Source organism: Bufo bufo, chromosome 8 (genome assembly GCF_905171765.1).
Source record: "Bufo bufo chromosome 8, aBufBuf1.1, whole genome shotgun sequence".
In the NCBI taxonomy this organism is placed as follows: domain Eukaryota; kingdom Metazoa; phylum Chordata; class Amphibia; order Anura; family Bufonidae; genus Bufo; species Bufo bufo.
Window position 1 is genome coordinate 57,519,840 of NC_053396.1, and position 20,099 is coordinate 57,539,938.

At 45.2% G+C, this 20,099-nt stretch overlaps 1 protein-coding gene across 4 annotated transcripts in view; it reads left to right on the forward strand.

Moving 5' to 3' along the window:
• The window catches only part of GABRA3 (gamma-aminobutyric acid type A receptor subunit alpha3), a 487,939-nt gene that overhangs the window by 400,416 nt on the left and 67,424 nt on the right, over window positions 1-20,099 (forward strand). For all 4 annotated transcript variants that reach the window (XM_040405233.1, XM_040405234.1, XM_040405237.1 and 1 more), the window contains one exon: window positions 13,249-13,401. In XM_040405233.1, coding sequence (XP_040261167.1) covers window positions 13,249-13,401 — 153 coding nt within the window. The remainder of the gene's footprint in view (window positions 1-13,248; window positions 13,402-20,099) is intronic.

Consider the following 20,099-nt stretch of genomic DNA (forward strand, 5'->3'; position numbering starts at 1 on the left):
AAATACTTCAATAATTTTCTGGGTTTAAAAAAACACCCATTTTTGGCAATACCCTACATCTGGGGCCTTTGCAGCATTTGTCAGTGTGAAATACAAGCTTGCAATACTTAAATAATTTTCTGGGTTTAAAAAAACACCCATTTTTGGCAATACCCTACATCTGGAGCCTTTGCAGCATTTGCGGTACGTGTGGCGAGAGAGGGAGAGGCGCTTATAGGGTATTGAGAGTTTAAAAGGGTAATTTAAAACAAATAGATGGCAGGTTGTCAATTTTTTGTGCTCACCTTTTTAAGTGTTGCATCAAAGGGCACACAATTCGTGCTGGTGGTAGGTCAGTGCTGCCGGTACCTTTCAATCCTCGCAAGTGGAGTAGCCTGATCTCCAGAGGAGTGATGTGATATTCAGTGGGGTGACATGTGACAACGCGTTTCGGGGGACTTGACAAAGGGGTCAGAAGTACCCCGAAACGCGTTGTCACTTATCATCAAATAAAATATTAATAATACCAACATCCAGTGAAGTCGTGTTTTGCGCCAAGGAGGTACCGCATCTGTACTTATCTAGTACATGTCACCCCACTGAATATCACATCACTCCTCTGGAGATCAGGCTACTCCACTTGCGAGGATTGAAAGGTACCGGCAGCACTGACCTACCACCAGCACGAATTGTGTGCCCTTTGATGCAACACTTAAAAAGGTGAGCACAAAAAATTAACAACCTGCCATCTATTTGTTTTAAATTACCCTTTTAAACTCTCAATACCCTATAAGCGCCTCTCCCTCTCTCGCCACACGTACCGCAAATGCTGCAAAGGCTCCAGATGTAGGGTATTGCCAAAAATGGGTGTTTTTTTAAACCCAGAAAATTATTGAAGTATTTCAAGCTTGTCTTTCACATTGTCAAATGCTGCAAAGGCACCAGATGTAGGGTATTGCCAAAAATGGGTGTTTTTTTAAACCCAGAAAATTATTGAAGTATTTCAAGCTTGTCTTTCACATTGTCAAATGCTGCAAAGGCACCAGATGTAGGGTATTGCCAAAAATGGGTGTTTTTTTTAACCCAGAAAATTATTGAAGTATTTCAAGCTTGTCTTTCACATTGACAAATGCTGCAGATTCAGTGGGGGTTAATGTACTAGATAAGTACAGATGCGGCAACTTCTTGGTGAAAAACACGACTTCACTGGATGTTGATATTATTAGTATTTTATTTGATGATAAGTGACAACGTGTTTCGGGGTACTTCTGACCCCTTTGTCAAGTCTAAAAAACATACCAGAAGAACATGTACAAAGAGTACGACAATATGTGTATGGAGGTCTTAGAGAAAAGAGTAAAAATAATAATGCTACAAAGAAAAAAATAGGGGGTTGGGTCAGCACAACCTGTATGTGGTGCAGATCACTATGGCGAAATACATATACAAACGGAAAATGCAAATGTGATCGCACACTACATCCAGCACTCTGCCCTCCATGCTGGATGAGACATTGGTTTGTATTTTGGCCAAAGCATAGTAAGCCACTCACCGCGTCAAGGTCGTCTCATGAGTGGTCCCTAACTCTTGTTCCTACCTGTTCATGGGCCACGACAGCCACATAAAATCCAGGGAATGCAGGTCAGCATGCAAGCCAAGTACACTTTGCTTGTAACCCCGTCCGGTGCCATTACAGCTTTCATCGGATCCAGGGATGCAAGTACCAACATGCATGCTGAACCCACCATATACTTCTCCTGGAGCCAGATGGCTAATGGTAGGTTCTATACAAGCAGACTCAGTTTTATACTGACTTTAAAACCAGCCTCAAGGACAGATTAACTGGTCAGGTGTGCAATGACTCCAAGGAGATCGCCACGCCTCCAATATATACTACAAAGAAAAAAATAGGGGGTTGGGTCAGCACAACCTGTATGTGGTGCAGATCACTATGGCGAAATACATATACAAACGGAAAATGCAAATGTGATCGCACACTACATCCAGCACTCTGCCCTCCATGCTGGATGAGACATTGGTTTATATTTTGGCCAAAGCATAGTAAGCCACTCACCGCGTCAAGGTCGTCTCATGAGTGGTCCCTAACTCTTGTTCCTACCTGTTCATGGGCCACGACAGCCACATAAAATCCAGGGAATGCAGGTCAGCATGCAAGCCAAGTACACTTTGCTTGTAACCCCGTCCGGTGCCATTACAGCTTTCATCGGATCCAGGGATGCAAGTACCAACATGCATGCTGAACCCACTATAAACCAATGTCTCATCCAGCATGGAGGGCAGAGTGCTGGATGTAGTGTGCGATCACATTTGCATTTTCCGTTTGTATATGTATTTCGCCATAGTGATCTGCACCACATACAGGTTGTGCTGACCCAACCCCCTATTTTTTTCTTTGTAGTATATATTGGAGGCGTGGCGATCTCCTTGGAGTCATTGCACACCTGACCAGTTAATCTGTCCTTGAGGCTGGTTTTAAAGTCAGTATAAAACTGAGTCTGCTTGTATAGAACCTACCATTAGCCATCTGGCTCCAGGAGAAGTATATGGTGGGTTCAGCATGCATGTTGACGCGGTGAGTGGCTTACTATGCTTTGGCCAAAATACAAACCAATGTCTCATCCAGCATGGAGGGCAGAGTGCTGGATGTAGTGTGCGATCACATTTGCATTTTCCGTTTGTATATGTATTTCGCCATAGTGATCTGCACCACATACAGGTTGTGCTGACCCAACCCCCTATTTTTTTCTTTGTAGTATATATTGGAGGCGTGGCGATCTCCTTGGAGTCATTGCACACCTGACCAGTTAATCTGTCCTTGAGGCTGGTTTTAAAGTCAGTATAAAACTGAGTCTGCTTGTATAGAACCTACCATTAGCCATCTGGCTCCAGGAGAAGTATATGGTGGGTTCAGCATGCATGTTGGTACTTGCATCCCTGGATCCGATGAAAGCTGTAATGGCACCGGACGGGGTTACAAGCAAAGTGTACTTGGCTTGCATGCTGACCTGCATTCCCTGGATTTTATGTGGCTGTCGTGGCCCATGAACAGGTAGGAACAAGAGTTAGGGACCACTCATGAGACGACCTTGACGCGGTGAGTGGCTTACTATGCTTTGGCCAAAATACAAACCAATGTCTCATCCAGCATGGAGGGCAGAGTGCTGGATGTAGTGTGCGATCACATTTGCATTTTCCGTTTGTATATGTATTTCGCCATAGTGATCTGCACCACATACAGGTTGTGCTGACCCAACCCCCTATTTTTTTCTTTGTAGTATATATTGGAGGCGTGGCGATCTCCTTGGAGTCATTGCACACCTGACCAGTTAATCTGTCCTTGAGGCTGGTTTTAAAGTCAGTATAAAACTGAGTCTGCTTGTATAGAACCTACCATTAGCCATCTGGCTCCAGGAGAAGTATATGGTGGGTTCAGCATGCATGTTGGTACTTGCATCCCTGGATCCGATGAAAGCTGTAATGGCACCGGACGGGGTTACAAGCAAAGTGTACTTGGCTTGCATGCTGACCTGCATTCCCTGGATTTTATGTGGCTGTCGTGGCCCATGAACAGGTAGGAACAAGAGTTAGGGACCACTCATGAGACGACCTTGACGCGGTGAGTGGCTTACTATGCTTTGGCCAAAATATAAACCAATGTCTCATCCAGCATGGAGGGCAGAGTGCTGGATGTAGTGTGCGATCACATTTGCATTTTCCGTTTGTATATGTATTTCGCCATAGTGATCTGCACCACATACAGGTTGTGCTGACCCAACCCCCTATTTTTTTCTTTGTAGTATATATTGGAGGCGTGGCGATCTCCTTGGAGTCATTGCACACCTGACCAGTTAATCTGTCCTTGAGGCTGGTTTTAAAGTCAGTATAAAACTGAGTCTGCTTGTATAGAACCTACCATTAGCCATCTGGCTCCAGGAGAAGTATATGGTGGGTTCAGCATGCATGTTGGTACTTGCATCCCTGGATCCGATGAAAGCTGTAATGGCACCGGACGGGGTTACAAGCAAAGTGTACTTGGCTTGCATGCTGACCTGCATTCCCTGGATTTTATGTGGCTGTCGTGGCCCATGAACAGGTAGGAACAAGAGTTAGGGACCACTCATGAGACGACCTTGACGCGGTGAGTGGCTTACTATGCTTTGGCCAAAATATAAACCAATGTCTCATCCAGCATGGAGGGCAGAGTGCTGGATGTAGTGTGCGATCACATTTGCATTTTCCGTTTGTATATGTATTTCGCCATAGTGATCTGCACCACATACAGGTTGTGCTGACCCAACCCCCTATTTTTTTCTTTGTAGTATATATTGGAGGCGTGGCGATCTCCTTGGAGTCATTGCACACCTGACCAGTTAATCTGTCCTTGAGGCTGGTTTTAAAGTCAGTATAAAACTGAGTCTGCTTGTATAGAACCTACCATTAGCCATCTGGCTCCAGGAGAAGTATATGGTGGGTTCAGCATGCATGTTGGTACTTGCATCCCTGGATCCGATGAAAGCTGTAATGGCACCGGACGGGGTTACAAGCAAAGTGTACTTGGCTTGCATGCTGACCTGCATTCCCTGGATTTTATGTGGCTGTCGTGGCCCATGAACAGGTAGGAACAAGAGTTAGGGACCACTCATGAGACGACCTTGACGCGGTGAGTGGCTTACTATGCTTTGGCCAAAATATAAACCAATGTCTCATCCAGCATGGAGGGCAGAGTGCTGGATGTAGTGTGCGATCACATTTGCATTTTCCGTTTGTATATGTATTTCGCCATAGTGATCTGCACCACATACAGGTTGTGCTGACCCAACCCCCTATTTTTTTCTTTGTAGTATATATTGGAGGCGTGGCGATCTCCTTGGAGTCATTGCACACCTGACCAGTTAATCTGTCCTTGAGGCTGGTTTTAAAGTCAGTATAAAACTGAGTCTGCTTGTATAGAACCTACCATTAGCCATCTGGCTCCAGGAGAAGTATATGGTGGGTTCAGCATGCATGTTGGTACTTGCATCCCTGGATCCGATGAAAGCTGTAATGGCACCGGACGGGGTTACAAGCAAAGTGTACTTGGCTTGCATGCTGACCTGCATTCCCTGGATTTTATGTGGCTGTCGTGGCCCATGAACAGGTAGGAACAAGAGTTAGGGACCACTCATGAGACGACCTTGACGCGGTGAGTGGCTTACTATGCTTTGGCCAAAATATAAACCAATGTCTCATCCAGCATGGAGGGCAGAGTGCTGGATGTAGTGTGCGATCACATTTGCATTTTCCGTTTGTATATGTATTTCGCCATAGTGATCTGCACCACATACAGGTTGTGCTGACCCAACCCCCTATTTTTTTCTTTGTAGTATATATTGGAGGCGTGGCGATCTCCTTGGAGTCATTGCACACCTGACCAGTTAATCTGTCCTTGAGGCTGGTTTTAAAGTCAGTATAAAACTGAGTCTGCTTGTATAGAACCTACCATTAGCCATCTGGCTCCAGGAGAAGTATATGGTGGGTTCAGCATGCATGTTGGTACTTGCATCCCTGGATCCGATGAAAGCTGTAATGGCACCGGACGGGGTTACAAGCAAAGTGTACTTGGCTTGCATGCTGACCTGCATTCCCTGGATTTTATGTGGCTGTCGTGGCCCATGAACAGGTAGGAACAAGAGTTAGGGACCACTCATGAGACGACCTTGACGCGGTGAGTGGCTTACTATGCTTTGGCCAAAATATAAACCAATGTCTCATCCAGCATGGAGGGCAGAGTGCTGGATGTAGTGTGCGATCACATTTGCATTTTCCGTTTGTATATGTATTTCGCCATAGTGATCTGCACCACATACAGGTTGTGCTGACCCAACCCCCTATTTTTTTCTTTGTAGTATATATTGGAGGCGTGGCGATCTCCTTGGAGTCATTGCACACCTGACCAGTTAATCTGTCCTTGAGGCTGGTTTTAAAGTCAGTATAAAACTGAGTCTGCTTGTATAGAACCTACCATTAGCCATCTGGCTCCAGGAGAAGTATATGGTGGGTTCAGCATGCATGTTGGTACTTGCATCCCTGGATCCGATGAAAGCTGTAATGGCACCGGACGGGGTTACAAGCAAAGTGTACTTGGCTTGCATGCTGACCTGCATTCCCTGGATTTTATGTGGCTGTCGTGGCCCATGAACAGGTAGGAACAAGAGTTAGGGACCACTCATGAGACGACCTTGACGCGGTGAGTGGCTTACTATGCTTTGGCCAAAATATAAACCAATGTCTCATCCAGCATGGAGGGCAGAGTGCTGGATGTAGTGTGCGATCACATTTGCATTTTCCGTTTAAAAATAATAATGGTTGGGTCAATGCGCGGGGGGGTCAATTCAGACCTGCGGTTTGCGGCTTTTACATGTTGCGGCGGGCAGCAGTGCCATCGGGTACCAATGCGGCTGTAGGGGGGACCCGATGGCATGGAAGGCAGCGCGATGCCTTCCTTAGGCATCGGCGCTGCCTTCCGGTGATGAGCCTGTGAGATCCAGCCCCCTGTATCTCACAGGCAGGAAGCTGTATGAATAATACACAATGTATTACTCATACAGCCAATGCATTCCAATACAGAAGTATTGGAATCCATTGTAAAAGGGATTAGACCCCCAAAAGTTGAAGTCCCAAAGTGGGACAAAAAATAAAGTAAAAAAAAGTTGAAAATATAAAGTTTTCCCCCACAAAAATTAAAAGTTTCAAGTAAAAATAAAGAAAAACGTCATTTTCCCCAAATAAAGTTAAAAAAAATTGGTAACAAATAGGAAAAAAATAAATAAAGTAGACATATTAGGTATTGCCGCATCCATATCGACCGGCTCTATAAACATATCATATGACCTAACCCCTCAGATGAACACCAAAATCTACAGTGTGAAGTCAAATCTACAACCTCAGATAGTGAAGGAAGACTAATAGAAATACTACTAGACTCACCGTCGGGACCTCTTACAATATACAATATCTACGCACACAACACTGCCCAACAAGGTTTGTACCGTAGATTAGAGACGGCAACACTACTAGAAGGGAAGGGTCAATTGGTGATAGTAGGTGATTGTAATAGAGTTCATGATGAGAGGGAGGATAGGTGCCACCTATCCCCTAGACCAGTGATGGTGAACCTTTTACAGACTGAGTGCCGAAACTGCAACCCAAAACCCACTTATTTATCGCAAAGTGCCAACACGGCAATTTAACCTGAATACCCATATAGTATATCTTCCATGTACTTTATCATTTAGCTATAATATCCTTCCTACATTCAGTGCGCTGTCTGTGCTGTTTATAGTGCACCCTGCGCTGATGAATGGCAGGAAAGGTCTAAGGCATATTGGTACACCATAGACTTTCTCCAGGGTACGGGTGCCCACAGAGAGGGCTCTGAGTGCCACCTCTGGCACCAGTGCCATAGGTTCACCACCACTGCCCTAGACTGTGTCCTAACCCGAAGGGGGCACACACACTATTTCCTTTTCTCCAAACCACAGGACTGATCGATGTCTGGAGACATATTCATCAGGCGGAAAGAGGATACTCCCACTTTTCACACGTCCACTCTTCGCTGTCAAGACTAGACTGAAAGTCCTCAATGCTACCGTGTCAGACTTAGTGATATCAGACCATGCCCCCAAGGGTACAGACTATATATGGCGGTTGCCGCATCACCTTATGAGGGATGATGAATTTGTAGATAGACTAAGGGGGTGGTGGTGGGAGTTTTCTCAGGATAACGAGCCCCATAAACAGGACCCTAGCCTGTTCTGGGATCTGGCTAAAGCGGTATTGAAGGGACATATTGTAGCCTACTCAACAGGGAAGAAAAAAGATGTCAATAACAAATATGAAGAAGCTGTCAAAGTCCTGAGGGAAGCATACACGACCTATGTACATGACCGCACAGAAGCCAATAAATTACTTTGGATGACAGCCAAGCATACTTTTGGTTCCCCAAACCACTACTGCATGGAAAGGAAAGCTAAGTGGTTTGGGGAACGTAAGAAAGTGGAGCTATTTAGATATGGGAACAAGGCAGGCAAGCTACTGTCCAATTTATATAGACCATTCTCACATCGCTCCCAACTTTATCCCTTTAACCCGGATGGGTTCTATAAGGGACTATCAGGTGAAATCATACCAACATTAAACCTCTATTCAATAACATCCTGAAAAGGAGTGGATTACCAGTCTCGGGGAAAATGGCCTACATCAAAATTCTCCCTAAACAGGCTAAAGATTTGACTCAACCAGGGTCTTTTAGACCAATATCTCTTATAAATCAGGACATAAAGATACTGTCAAAATTACTAGCCAATAGATTGGCTGAAGTCTTGCCAGATCTGATAGGCCCGCATCAAGTTGGCCGCGTACTGGCGGCACAGGATGGACTAAACATCGGGGGGCGCAAGGGCAACCCAGCACTCCTAACATTGGATGTCGAGAAGGCCTTTGATAATGTTAGTTGGGCCTGGTTGGAAGATGTTATGGGCTTTAGAAGCACTTTTTGAAACTATTTGAAAGCCATTTACAATGATCCCCAGGTGAAAGTCTATTCCGCAGGTTTCTTATCAGACAAAATAGATCTCAGGAAAGGAACCAGACAAGGGTGCCCTTTATCCCCCTTGTTATTTAACATAGCCCTAGAACCCCTGATTCAACTCTTATTACAGACCGAGTTATATGATGGGATTAAGGTGGGCAGAACGGAGATCAAACTGGCATGCTTTGCCAATAATTTACTACTATATTTACAGTCTCCAGAAAAACATTTAAAGCAGGGTTTGGACAGTCTCCAGAAAAACATTTAAAGCAGGTCTTAGACATTTTAGAGCACTGTGTGCAAATGTGTCAGAGAGCCAGAAACTGTTCCTCCACCCTGTGCGGCCAGATACTAGCCACCAATATGAGGTAGAAGTGAGGCAAAACTATATGACTTACTTGGGGATAAAGATTGGGCGGACCTCACAATCTCTTTATTCACTCAACTATCCCCCTCTCATCCAAAAAATAGAAAGAGAATCAGAAAAATGGAAAGACTTACCCCTATTCCTTAAAGGGAGAGCCCACCTCATAAAAATGGTCAGTTTCGCGAGGCTCCTATACCCCCTACAAACAATCCCACTGTTATTAAAACATTCTGATATTAAAAGGGTGCAATCGGCATTTACAACTTTTCTTTGGAAAAAGAAAAGACCCTGCATATCTTATGACAAGCTGACCTTACTAAGATGGGAAGGGGGCCTTCAACTACCGAACATAGGCCATTACAATTTAGCAGCCTTATTTAGGCATGTTAAAGACTGGGTATCGGGCACATCGTATTATTCAGAAAACCAACTAGAACAAGAACTAGTGACCCCGTGGGATCTTACGGCGATATTACACACCAGATTTAAGGATATCCCATCCCACATAAAACAATCAGTACTACTAAGGGAAACAAAACAGAATATAATGTCATGGGAAGACTTCCATACCAAGTACGGGGTTACCTCGTCCCATTTCCTTCCCTTTTACCAGGTACGCTCCTACTGCAAGGCACAGGCGGAGAAGTTGGGAGATCCAGACAGACTGGCTTGGTTTGGAGCCTTACTAGGTCTAAACAAATCCATACTTTGGGGCTTGTTGCAAGAACTTTTTCTACCTGGGAAAAGGGAATTAAATGTACCGCACCTGGCAAAATTAATGAGGAACAGTTTCGAACACATTCGTAAAGCTATATATAACGAACAATGGAGGGAAACCCAACTGAGAATCATGCATAAGACTACTTATGCTTTTGACCTGACATACTGGGATGCGCCAGTTCATTACTTAAGACATTGCCCTAAATGTTCATTAGCTAGAGCAGGACTCTTACATGGTCTGTGGGATTGCCCGAACATACAGCCTATTTGGAATCAAGCTATTGCACATATTCGGCCCGTATGGGGAGTGGAAGTGGCACTCAACCCACAACAATGCATTTTTCAAGGTATCCCATTTGACCAAGCTGACAAAACGGGAGTAGGGGTGGCTGAGAAGGGGTTAAGAAATCCATTTTAAGACATTGGCTACAAAAAGATATCCCCACATGGGATGAGGTAATCGGAACCATGAGGCAAATGTTACATGGAGAGACTGGAGCTAGAACGACACAAAGAACAGTCGACAGCCAAGTTCATTAAAAAATGGAGAAAGTTTATTGAAACTAATATATCGGAGGGGGAAATCAGAGAGTTAATGTCTCCATTCCAGCATACAAAATGGTACCTAGAAGCCCAATTAAAGGGCACATTGGGAAAGCTACAAATACGAGATACTTAGATTGTGTCACTAACACCTCAATGTGGAATAAATAAAAATACTACAAACTATTGTTATATCTATCAGATGGCAAATAAGGATGGTGGGGGGGTTGGGGAGGGAATCTGTTATGTCATTGAGGAAGTTTAAAAAAAAGAAAAATTCTTCAGGACATATTGACAATAGATGCTGTATCATATGAAAATTGTTTGCATCTCTTTGTGCAAGTGATGTATGCTCCTCTTAATAGTTGTCTTGAACCCAATAAAAAAAAGGTAAAAAATAAACTAAAAATGAACCCTCTTCTATGTTTATGTACAAACCTTCTTTCCTAGAGGCGCAGAGGATGTCCCCTTGTCACAGTCCTGGGGATAAATAGATGATGGGATAGATCTCTGTACTGACCCCTGATATATTTATACATAGTAATAAAATATCCCCTCAGTTGTCTTTTTTCTAAAGTGAATAACCCTAATATTGATAATCTTTCCAGGAACTGTAATTCCTTCATTCCCATAATTACTTTAGTTGCCCTCCTCTGAACCCTCTCCAGCTCTGCTATGTCTGCCTTGTTCACAGGAGCTCAGAACTGTACACAGTACTCCATGTGTGGTCTGACCAGTGATTTGTAAAGTGGTAGGACTATATTCAGTTGGTTCCTAAATGCAAAATCGTGTAACTTTTTAAATAATCTTCATAATTTTTTTTTCGATAATTGTTCTGCTAGTCTGCTTGACTTTCTCAAACAGTTGTTGTTCTAGTGCTTATAGCATAGATCTGATAGCATGCTGTACTGGGCAGTGTTGAGTCTCTCTGCTCTCCTCTTCTTTCCTGATAGCAGCAGGGAGCAAGAGGAGGATGTACATGGTGGATCAGGCTATGGAAACGCCTCCAAGCATTTAGGACATACAGATCACATAAGTTGTACTGAAACAGAGGTGTTTAGATTGGGGCAAAGCACACATGGGAAGGGGATGAATCACACAGGCTATGTAATTGTGTATAAAGAGAATAGAGCACACATGGCAGTTGGTGCTGTGGTATGGAGGAGGAAAGCACACACTCTTCAGCTTCAATGTCTGTCAGCAGAAGGGGGTTTGTAGAAAGGAAAATACATACACGGATGAGAAAAGTCTGAAATTAGGAGCAGTTTAGAATGAAAGAATCAATGAATGAATTAAGATTGCAATCTGAAACATAATGCAACTTTAGCAAATACTATATGTAAAAGAAAAGAGTGTTTTCATTTTCCATTTCAAAATGTACATAGCCTTTAATGATATCTAGTAAAATAAATTTTGGTACAGAACAGAGAGTTGTGTATTAATGCTTTCAATCTTGTTTGTACCACCATCTGTATCTTTTACTTTGTTTTGTTTAACATAACATATTGTATATATAATAATTACTTTTATTAGCCAGCTAGGGACCCTACAACCCAATGGATTGAACATTGAATTTGATTTAAAACCGTGTATATTATAAAGTGTTCTCACCGTTGGAGTCGATCGGCTGGTCTCTACCTGGCCTCTTTAGGACCTTGAGTGACATCATTTTGGCCTGACGGTTCCATTGGATAGTAGTGTCTCGTGATGTGGACGTCGGGTGGAGGCGGGGTCGAGAACACCTGACTGACACCTCGGGAGTGGGTGAAGAACACATGAGTGACGCTCCAGGAGTGAGTGGAAAATAAAGGAATAACGTCCCAGGAGTGGGCGGAGCCCAGGGGATGATATTGGTAATGTTGGGTTGAACTTTAACCATGCATATTATAAAGTGTTCTCACCGGTGGTGTCGATCGGCTGTTCTCTACCTGGCCTCTCAAGGACCTTTGAGTGACGTCATGTTGGTCTGACTGTTTCATTGGACAATGGTGTCCCGTGACGTGGACGTCAGGGGTGGAGGCGGGGTTGAGAACACCTGATTGACGCTACAGGAGTGGGTGGATAACATCGTATGTCACTCCGAGAGTGGGTGGAGAACACAGGTACAACGTCCCAGGAGTGGGCGGAGCCCAGGGGACGGTATTATTATTATTATTAATATTGCAATTTAAGCTGATATTATTTAGGTATGATGTGGATTAGTGATTTCTGTAAGGACGCTGAAGATATGCATTGAATACATGTAATGGCGGTAACCCGAAAGGGTATATATGTATAGATGAATTGGTAATAGGGAGAGAAAATTCTCTCTTAAGTTTATTTTAATGTTTTAGATGTGATTGTATTAGAGGATCACTGATTGTGATTTTATTATGTATGATTTGTAAATGTTGTTCCTGGAATTTTGGGATATTGTTCGGAACTACACCGGCTTGTGTAATGAGACCAGCTGGGCTATTTAAAAGGCTTGACTGCAAGCATGCGCAGTTATCGCCCCTGAAGAAGCAAGGCAGCGAAACCCGGGTCGGGCAGGAACGTGACGACTGATTTATATTTTATGCCTTTTGTCTACCGACTTTTGTGAGTAGAATAAAACCGTTTTAAAAAAGATTGCAAGAGGGTGCTTCACTATCCTGCCTATCTCCTTTTATCCCTGCAGAGGAGGAGGTCAGGAGCGGACCCTGTGGGTGTCGAGGAGAGGGGCTTATACCCTCTTGCTATCCACTGTTGACCGGGAGACATAGTCTCTAGCAGCGCGGTTCCAAAACCCTGTGTAATGAATGAATTAAGATTGCAATCTGAAACATAATGCAACTTTAGCAAATACTATATGTAAAAGAAAAGAGTGTTTTCATTTTCCATTTCAAAATGTACATAGCCTTTAATGATATCTAGTAAAATAAATTTTGGTACAGAACAGAGAGTTGTGTATTAATGCTTTCAATCTTGTTTGTACCACCATCTGTATCTTTTACTTTGTTTTGTTTAACATAACATATTGTATATATAATAATTACTTTTATTAGTTATTTTTATTTTTGCCTCTTAGGTGAATACATTGTTATGACAACACACTTCCACTTAAAGCGTAAGATTGGATACTTTGTCATTCAAACATACCTACCATGCATAATGACAGTTATCTTGTCCCAAGTGTCATTCTGGCTGAACAGGGAGTCGGTGCCAGCTAGAACTGTGTTTGGTGAGTCAACAAATTCTATTACGATATATATATATCTTTTTATAATTGGAAATTAGGATTATACTGTATACTATAAAGTTCCTGTCCCTAGACACATTATGAATAGAGTTGAGCGGACACCTGGATGTTCGGGTTCGGCCGAACTTGAAAAAAAAAGTTCTGGTTCGGGACCCGAACTTGACCCGAACTTGACCCCGAACCCCAAACCCAACCCCATTCAAGTCAATAGGGACCCGAACTTTTGGCCACTAAAATGGCTCTAAAATAGTCCTGGAAAGGGCTAGAGGGCTGCAAAAAGCAAACAAATGTGGATAGGGAAATGACTTAAAATAACATAAAATACAGAAAAATTAAAAATAAAGATCTGGATCTAGGAGTAGGAGGTTGAGGAGGCGGTGGATGTGGCGGTGTAGGTTGACATGGCGGTGTAGGTGGAAGCGGCGGTGAAGGAGGAAAAGGTAGCCAACACTGATTTGTGTTATTTTTTATATTTAAATTGGGGTATCCCCCAAAATATTGGGACATATAAACAAAATAAAACAAAGAATAAGTGCACATGAGTACAAGAATGGATGGTTGAGGCTGGTATAAATGTCTATTCTGCACAAGGTACGGACAAGTCCTGTGGGATCCATGCCTGGTTCATTTTAATAAACATAAGCTTGTCCACATTGGATGCGGCCTGTGATAATGCTCTCTGCCGTGCTAAACACACGTTCACACTATACACTGGCTGCAGGGCTGGTTAGCACCTCCAAGGCTGACGAAGCTTTTACACATTTGGGCCATGCTAACCCTGCCTTCTCAGGTGCTGGAGGTGCCCCAGCTGCATTGGTGACCTCTTCCTCCTCCTCTGCCTTCGCCTTGTGCTTCCACTGTGCCCCCGCTGTCAGGTGGGAATGCCATCAGCAGCTTGTAGTCGCGCATCTTCCAATCAGTAACAGATGTTTCCACAAAATTGAGTTCCCTGTCAGCAATGCAGAGCAGGGGTTCATTCACGGCAAAAAGGGGTTCATGTCACCCAGCAATAGAACAGACGATTTTGAGAGAACGAGGCCCATGTCACCCAAGCACAGCAGGGGTTCATTCACGGCAAAAGGGGGTTCATGTCACCCAGCAATAGAACAGACGATTTTGAGAGATTTAGGCCCCTGTCACCCAGGCACAGCAGGGGTTCATTCACAGCAAAAGGGGGTTCATGTCACCCAGCAATAGAACAGACGATTTTGAGAGATTTAGGTCCCTGTCAGCCAGGCACAGCAGGGGTTCATTCACGGCAAAAGGGGGTTCATGTCACCCAGCAATAGAACAGACGATTTTGAGAGATTTAGGCCCATGTCAACCAGGCACAGCAGGGGTTCATTCATGGCAAAAGGGGGTTCATGTCACCCAGCAATAGAACAGACGATTTTGAGAGATTTAGGCCCCTGTCAACCAGGCACAGCAGGGGTTCATTCACGGGAAAAGGGGGTTCATGTCACCCAGCAATAGAACAGACGATTTTGATAGATTCAGGCCCATGTCAACCAGGCACAGCAGGGGTTCATTCACGGCAAAAGGGGGTTCATGTCACCCAGCAATAGAACAGACGATTTTGAGAGATTTAGGCCTTTGTCACCCAGGCACAGCAGGGGTTCATTCACGGCAAAAGGGGGTTCATGTCACCCAGCAATAGAACAGACGATTTTGAGAGATTTAGGCCCCTGTCAACCAGGCACAACAGGGGTTCATTCACGGCAAAAGGGGGTTCATGTCACCCAGCAATAGAACAGACGATTTTGAGAGATTTAGGCCCATGTCGCACAGACGGCCCGCACTTTACGCAGCAGCTCTGACATGTCGGGGTAGTTGTGAATGAATTTCTGCACCACCAAATTCAGCACATGCGCCAGGCAAGGGATGTGCGTCAAACCGGCTAGTCCCAGAGCTGCAACGAGATTTCGCCCATTATCGCACACCACCAGGCCGGGCTTGAGGCTCACTGGCAGCAACCACTCGTTGGTCTGTTGTTCTATACCCCGCCACAACTCCTGCGCGGTGTGGGGCCTGTCCCCCAAACACATCAGTTTCAGAACGGCCTGCTGACGTTTACCCCTGGCTGTGCTGAAGTTGGTGGTGAAGGTCTGTCGCTGACCGGATAAGGAGGTGGTAGAAGAGGAGGAGGAAACTGAGTAGGAAGAGGAGGCAACAGGAGGCAAAGAATGATGCCCTGCGATCCTTGGCGGCGTAAGGACGTGCGCCAAACAGCTCTCTGCCTGGGGCCCAGCCGCCACTACATTTACCCAGTGTGCAGTTAGGGAGATATAGCGTCCCTGGCCGTGCTTACTGGTCCACGTATCTGTGGTTAGGTGGACCTTGCCACAGATGGCGTTGCTTAGTGCACACTTGATTTTATCCGATACTTGGTTGTGCAGGGAGGGCACAGCTCTCCTGGAGAAGTAGTGGCGGCTGCGAACGACGTACTGTGGGACAGCAAGCGACATGAACTGTTTGAAGCTGTCTGTCTCCACCAGCCTGAACGACAGCATTTCAAAGGACAGTAGTTTAGAAATGCTGGCATTCAGGGCCAGCGATCGAGGGTGGCTACGTGGGAATTTACGCTTTCTCTCAAATGTTTGTGAGATGGAGAGCTGAACGCTTCCGTGTGACATGGTGGAGATGCTTGGTGACGGAGGTGGGGTTGTTGGTGGCACATCCTCTGTTTGCTGGGCGGCAGGTGCCAACGTTCCTCCAGAGGCGGAGGAAGAGGCCAAGGCAGCAGCAGAAGAGGGAGCAGGAGGGGCCGAGCCCTTTCTTGGCTTTGAAGGTGCTTACTCCACTGCAGCCCGTGTCTCGCATGTAGATGCCTGGTCATGAAGGTTGTGCTAAGGTTCAGAACGTTAATGCCTCGCTTCAGGCTCTGATGACACAGCGTGCAAACCACTCAGGTCTTGTCGTCAGCACATTGTGTGAAGAAGTGCCATGCCAGGGAACTCCTTGATGCTGCCTTTGGTGTGCTCGGTCCCTGGTGGTGGTGGCCAGTAGCAGGCAAACTGTTTCGGCGACGGCTGCTCTGCTTTTGCACTTTGCTCCCGCTTTTTCTACGCTGTTGGCTCGGTCTCACCACTGCCTCTTCCTCCGAACTCTGAAAGCCAGTGGCACGACCCTTATTCCATGTGGGGTCTAGGACCTCATCGTCCCCTGCATCATCTTCCACCCAGTCTTCCTCCCTGACCTCCTTTTCGGTCTGCACACTGCCGAAAGACGACACAGTTGGCACCTGTGTTTCGTCATCATCAGAGACGTGCTGAGGTGGTATTCCCATGTCCTCATCAGGAAACATAAGTGGTTGTGTGTCAGTGCATTCTATGTCTTCCACCCCTGGGGAAGGGCTAGGTGGATGCCCTTGGGAAACCCTGCCAGCAGAGTCTTTAAACAGCATAAGAGACTGCTGCATGACTTGAGGCTCAGACAGGTTCCCCGATATGCACGGGGGTGATGTGACAGACTGATGGGCATGGGTTTCAGGTGCCACCTGTGCGCTTTCTGCAGAAGACTGGGTGGGAGATAATGTGAACGTGCTGGATCCACTGTCGGCCACCCAATTGACTAGCGCCTGTACTTGCTCAAGCCTTACCATCCTTAGAACGGAATTAGGCCCGACCAAATATCGCTGTCGATTCTGGCGGCTACTGGGAGCTAAGGTAGTAGGTTCAGTAGGACGTGTAGCTGTGGCAGAACGGCCACGTCCTCTCCCTGCACCAGAGGCTCCACCAACACCACCACCGCGACCATGACCGCGTCCCTTATTAGATGTTTGCCTCATAGTTAGCGTTCACAAAGCAAAGTAAAAAGTGGTTAAGTATGTTAAAAATAATTAACCGCCAATATAAACCCTGATGTAGGGTATTGCACTTTTAACTCTATATGACAGCGGTATTTGTGGCCTAAATGTGACAGTCACCTATGCACGTGTAATCAAAGATGACCAGTATATGAACAAACGTTTTATTTAAACCGCAGTAACCTAATGGCCGTATTTGTGACCTAAATGTAACTGTAATCAATGCACGTTTAATCAAAAATGACCAGTATATGAACAAACGTTTTTTTAAACCGCAGTAACCAAATAGCCGTATTTGTGGTCTAAATGTGACTGTAATCAATGCACGTGTAATCAAAGATGACCAGTATATGAACAAACGTTTTTTTTAAACCGCAGTAACCAAATGGCCGTATTTGTGGCCTAAATGTGACTGTCACCTATGCACGTGTAATCAAAGATGACCAGTATATGAACAAACTGTATTTTTTAAACCGCAGTAACCAAATGGCCGTATTTGCGGCCTAAATGTGACTGTAATCAATGCACGTTTAATCAAAAATGACCAGTATATGAACAAAGTTTTTTTTAAACCGCAGTAACGAAATGGCCGTATTTGTGGCCTAAATGTGACTGTCACCTATGCACGTGTATTTAAAGATGACCAGTATATGAACAAACGTTTTTTTTAAACTGCAGTAACCTAATGGCCGTATTTGTGGCCTAAATGTGACTGTCACCTATGCACGTGTAATCAAAGTTTTTTTAAGCACAGTCAGCAAAAAAGCTGTATTTCTGGACTAGCAGACATGCAGATAGATAGTGCTGGTGCACTATCATTGCATAAAATGGCTGCCGATTAGGTATTGATAGTGACAAACTGAAGTAAAAAAAAGTTCGTTTTCAGCAGAAGTTGGCTCAGTGCAGGCTTAAAAAAATTGTGCACTGCAGCCACAAAACACATTGGATTTAGATTGCTGAGTAAAAAGGCAGTTCTTCTTAATATTTCTCCCTGATCTCTCCCTGACAGCAGCTGCAGCCTCTCCCTACACTAATGAGAGCAGAGTGACTGGCGGCGCTACGTGACTCCAGCTTAAATAGAGGCTGGGTCACATGCTGCAGTTGGCCAATCACAGCCATGCCAATAGTAGGCATGGCTGTGATGGCTTCTAAGGGCACACAGTTAAACGCTTGTTGATTGGCTGCTGTGCAGCCTTTCAAAAAGCGCCAAGAAAGCGCCGAGCGCCGAACACCGAACCCGAACTTTTACGTAAATGTTCGGGTTCGGGTCCCGAAAAAGCTAAAGTTTGGTACGAACCCGAACTTTACAGTTCGGGTTCGCTCAACTCTAATTATGAAGAGAAACATTAGAATTCTCAGTCACAGGCTTTAACACAAAGAGGGATTATGGAATCTAATTATAAAACCAGGGAAGTCACGTAACTCATCTAGGCATACTATATGCATAAATATGCACAGGATATAGCAATTTAGATGGTTATACAAATAGGCGCACAATCCAGCACTTTTAATGATTAGCAAGCAAAATGTGGTTAAGAGCATGGCAAGTGCTCTGCAAACAAATGTGGATGTGGAAATGACTTAAAATAACATAAAATACGTAAAAATAAAAAATAATAATCTTGATCTTGGAGGACGAGGTCCATATGGAGTAGGAGGTTGTAACCCTCCAACGGATGTGGACCCGCTGTGCCACTTACCGGTTTGGCTTTGGGCCCAACTTGGGAGAGGAATCTAAGTGTTCCCCTGGTCTTCACCCTTTATCCCGCTCCAAGATGCAGAAGCTGGTCTTAGCTGCAGGGGAGACACCAGGTCGCTACACAAGAGTGGTCCCGGTTAAGTGGCAGCTGGCCGAGCAGGCCAGAACGCCCCGGTACAAACACTGGGGATACAGGCAGGTGGAGAGAGCTGTCGCTGGATGGAAGAAGCACAGCAACAGAGCCAGATGAAGCAGAGCTGAGTTAGTGATTAAGCAGAGCTGGAGCTGAATAGCTAAGGTGCAGCAGGTGTAACGAGCTGAACAGCAGACAGAGGCGTAGTCGACAATCCGAATCATACACTTGAGAGCAGCGAGGTACAGGAGGATTAGGCAGAAATGAGGTCAGGATACAGGCTAAGGTCAAGCAGGATGACAACACAGGAACTACGAGCTGGAACCTTCGCTGTAGAGAACTAGAATATTGCTCAGGCATCACAGGAAGGGGGAAGCCCCTTATAAAGGTGGTGCCTGGCCGGGATTTGAGAGAAGGCGGAATCAAGGGGTGTGTACGAACCCTTAAAGAAACAGGACGCGTGCGGCTCCTACAAGGTGCAACTGAAGCCATCGCCGCCTGCGACAGTGCAGGAAAGCGGGTCCGGAGCCTGCAGCAGAGAAGAGGAGCCTTGTGTGCAGTTCGACTGAGGTACACAGCAGGATGCGCTGCCATTGTTACAGAGGTTGAGGAGGCGGTGGATGTGGCGGTGTAGGTGGAAGCGGCGGTGGAGGATGAGGACGTAGCCTACACTGCTTTTTGGTTTTATTTTTATTTTTTTATTTTATTAGTTTAAATTAGGGTATACCCCAAAACATTGGGAAATATAACCTGTTATATCCCCCTCCAGCCGTGCTAAAAAAACGTTCAGACAATACACTGGCTGCAGGGCAGGCCAGCACCTCCAAGGCGTAAAGGGCAAGCTCAGGCCATATGCCCAATTTGTAGACCCAGAAGTTGAAAGGGGCAGACCCATCAGTCAGTACATGTAGGCGTGTGCACACATACTGCTCCACCATGTTGCACATCCCCGTGATGTCCATGATCCAATTGGATATCTTCTCTATCAACTTTCGATGTTCTTTTCTGCGCCTACCATGTTGATCATGGATAGCGGCGAATCA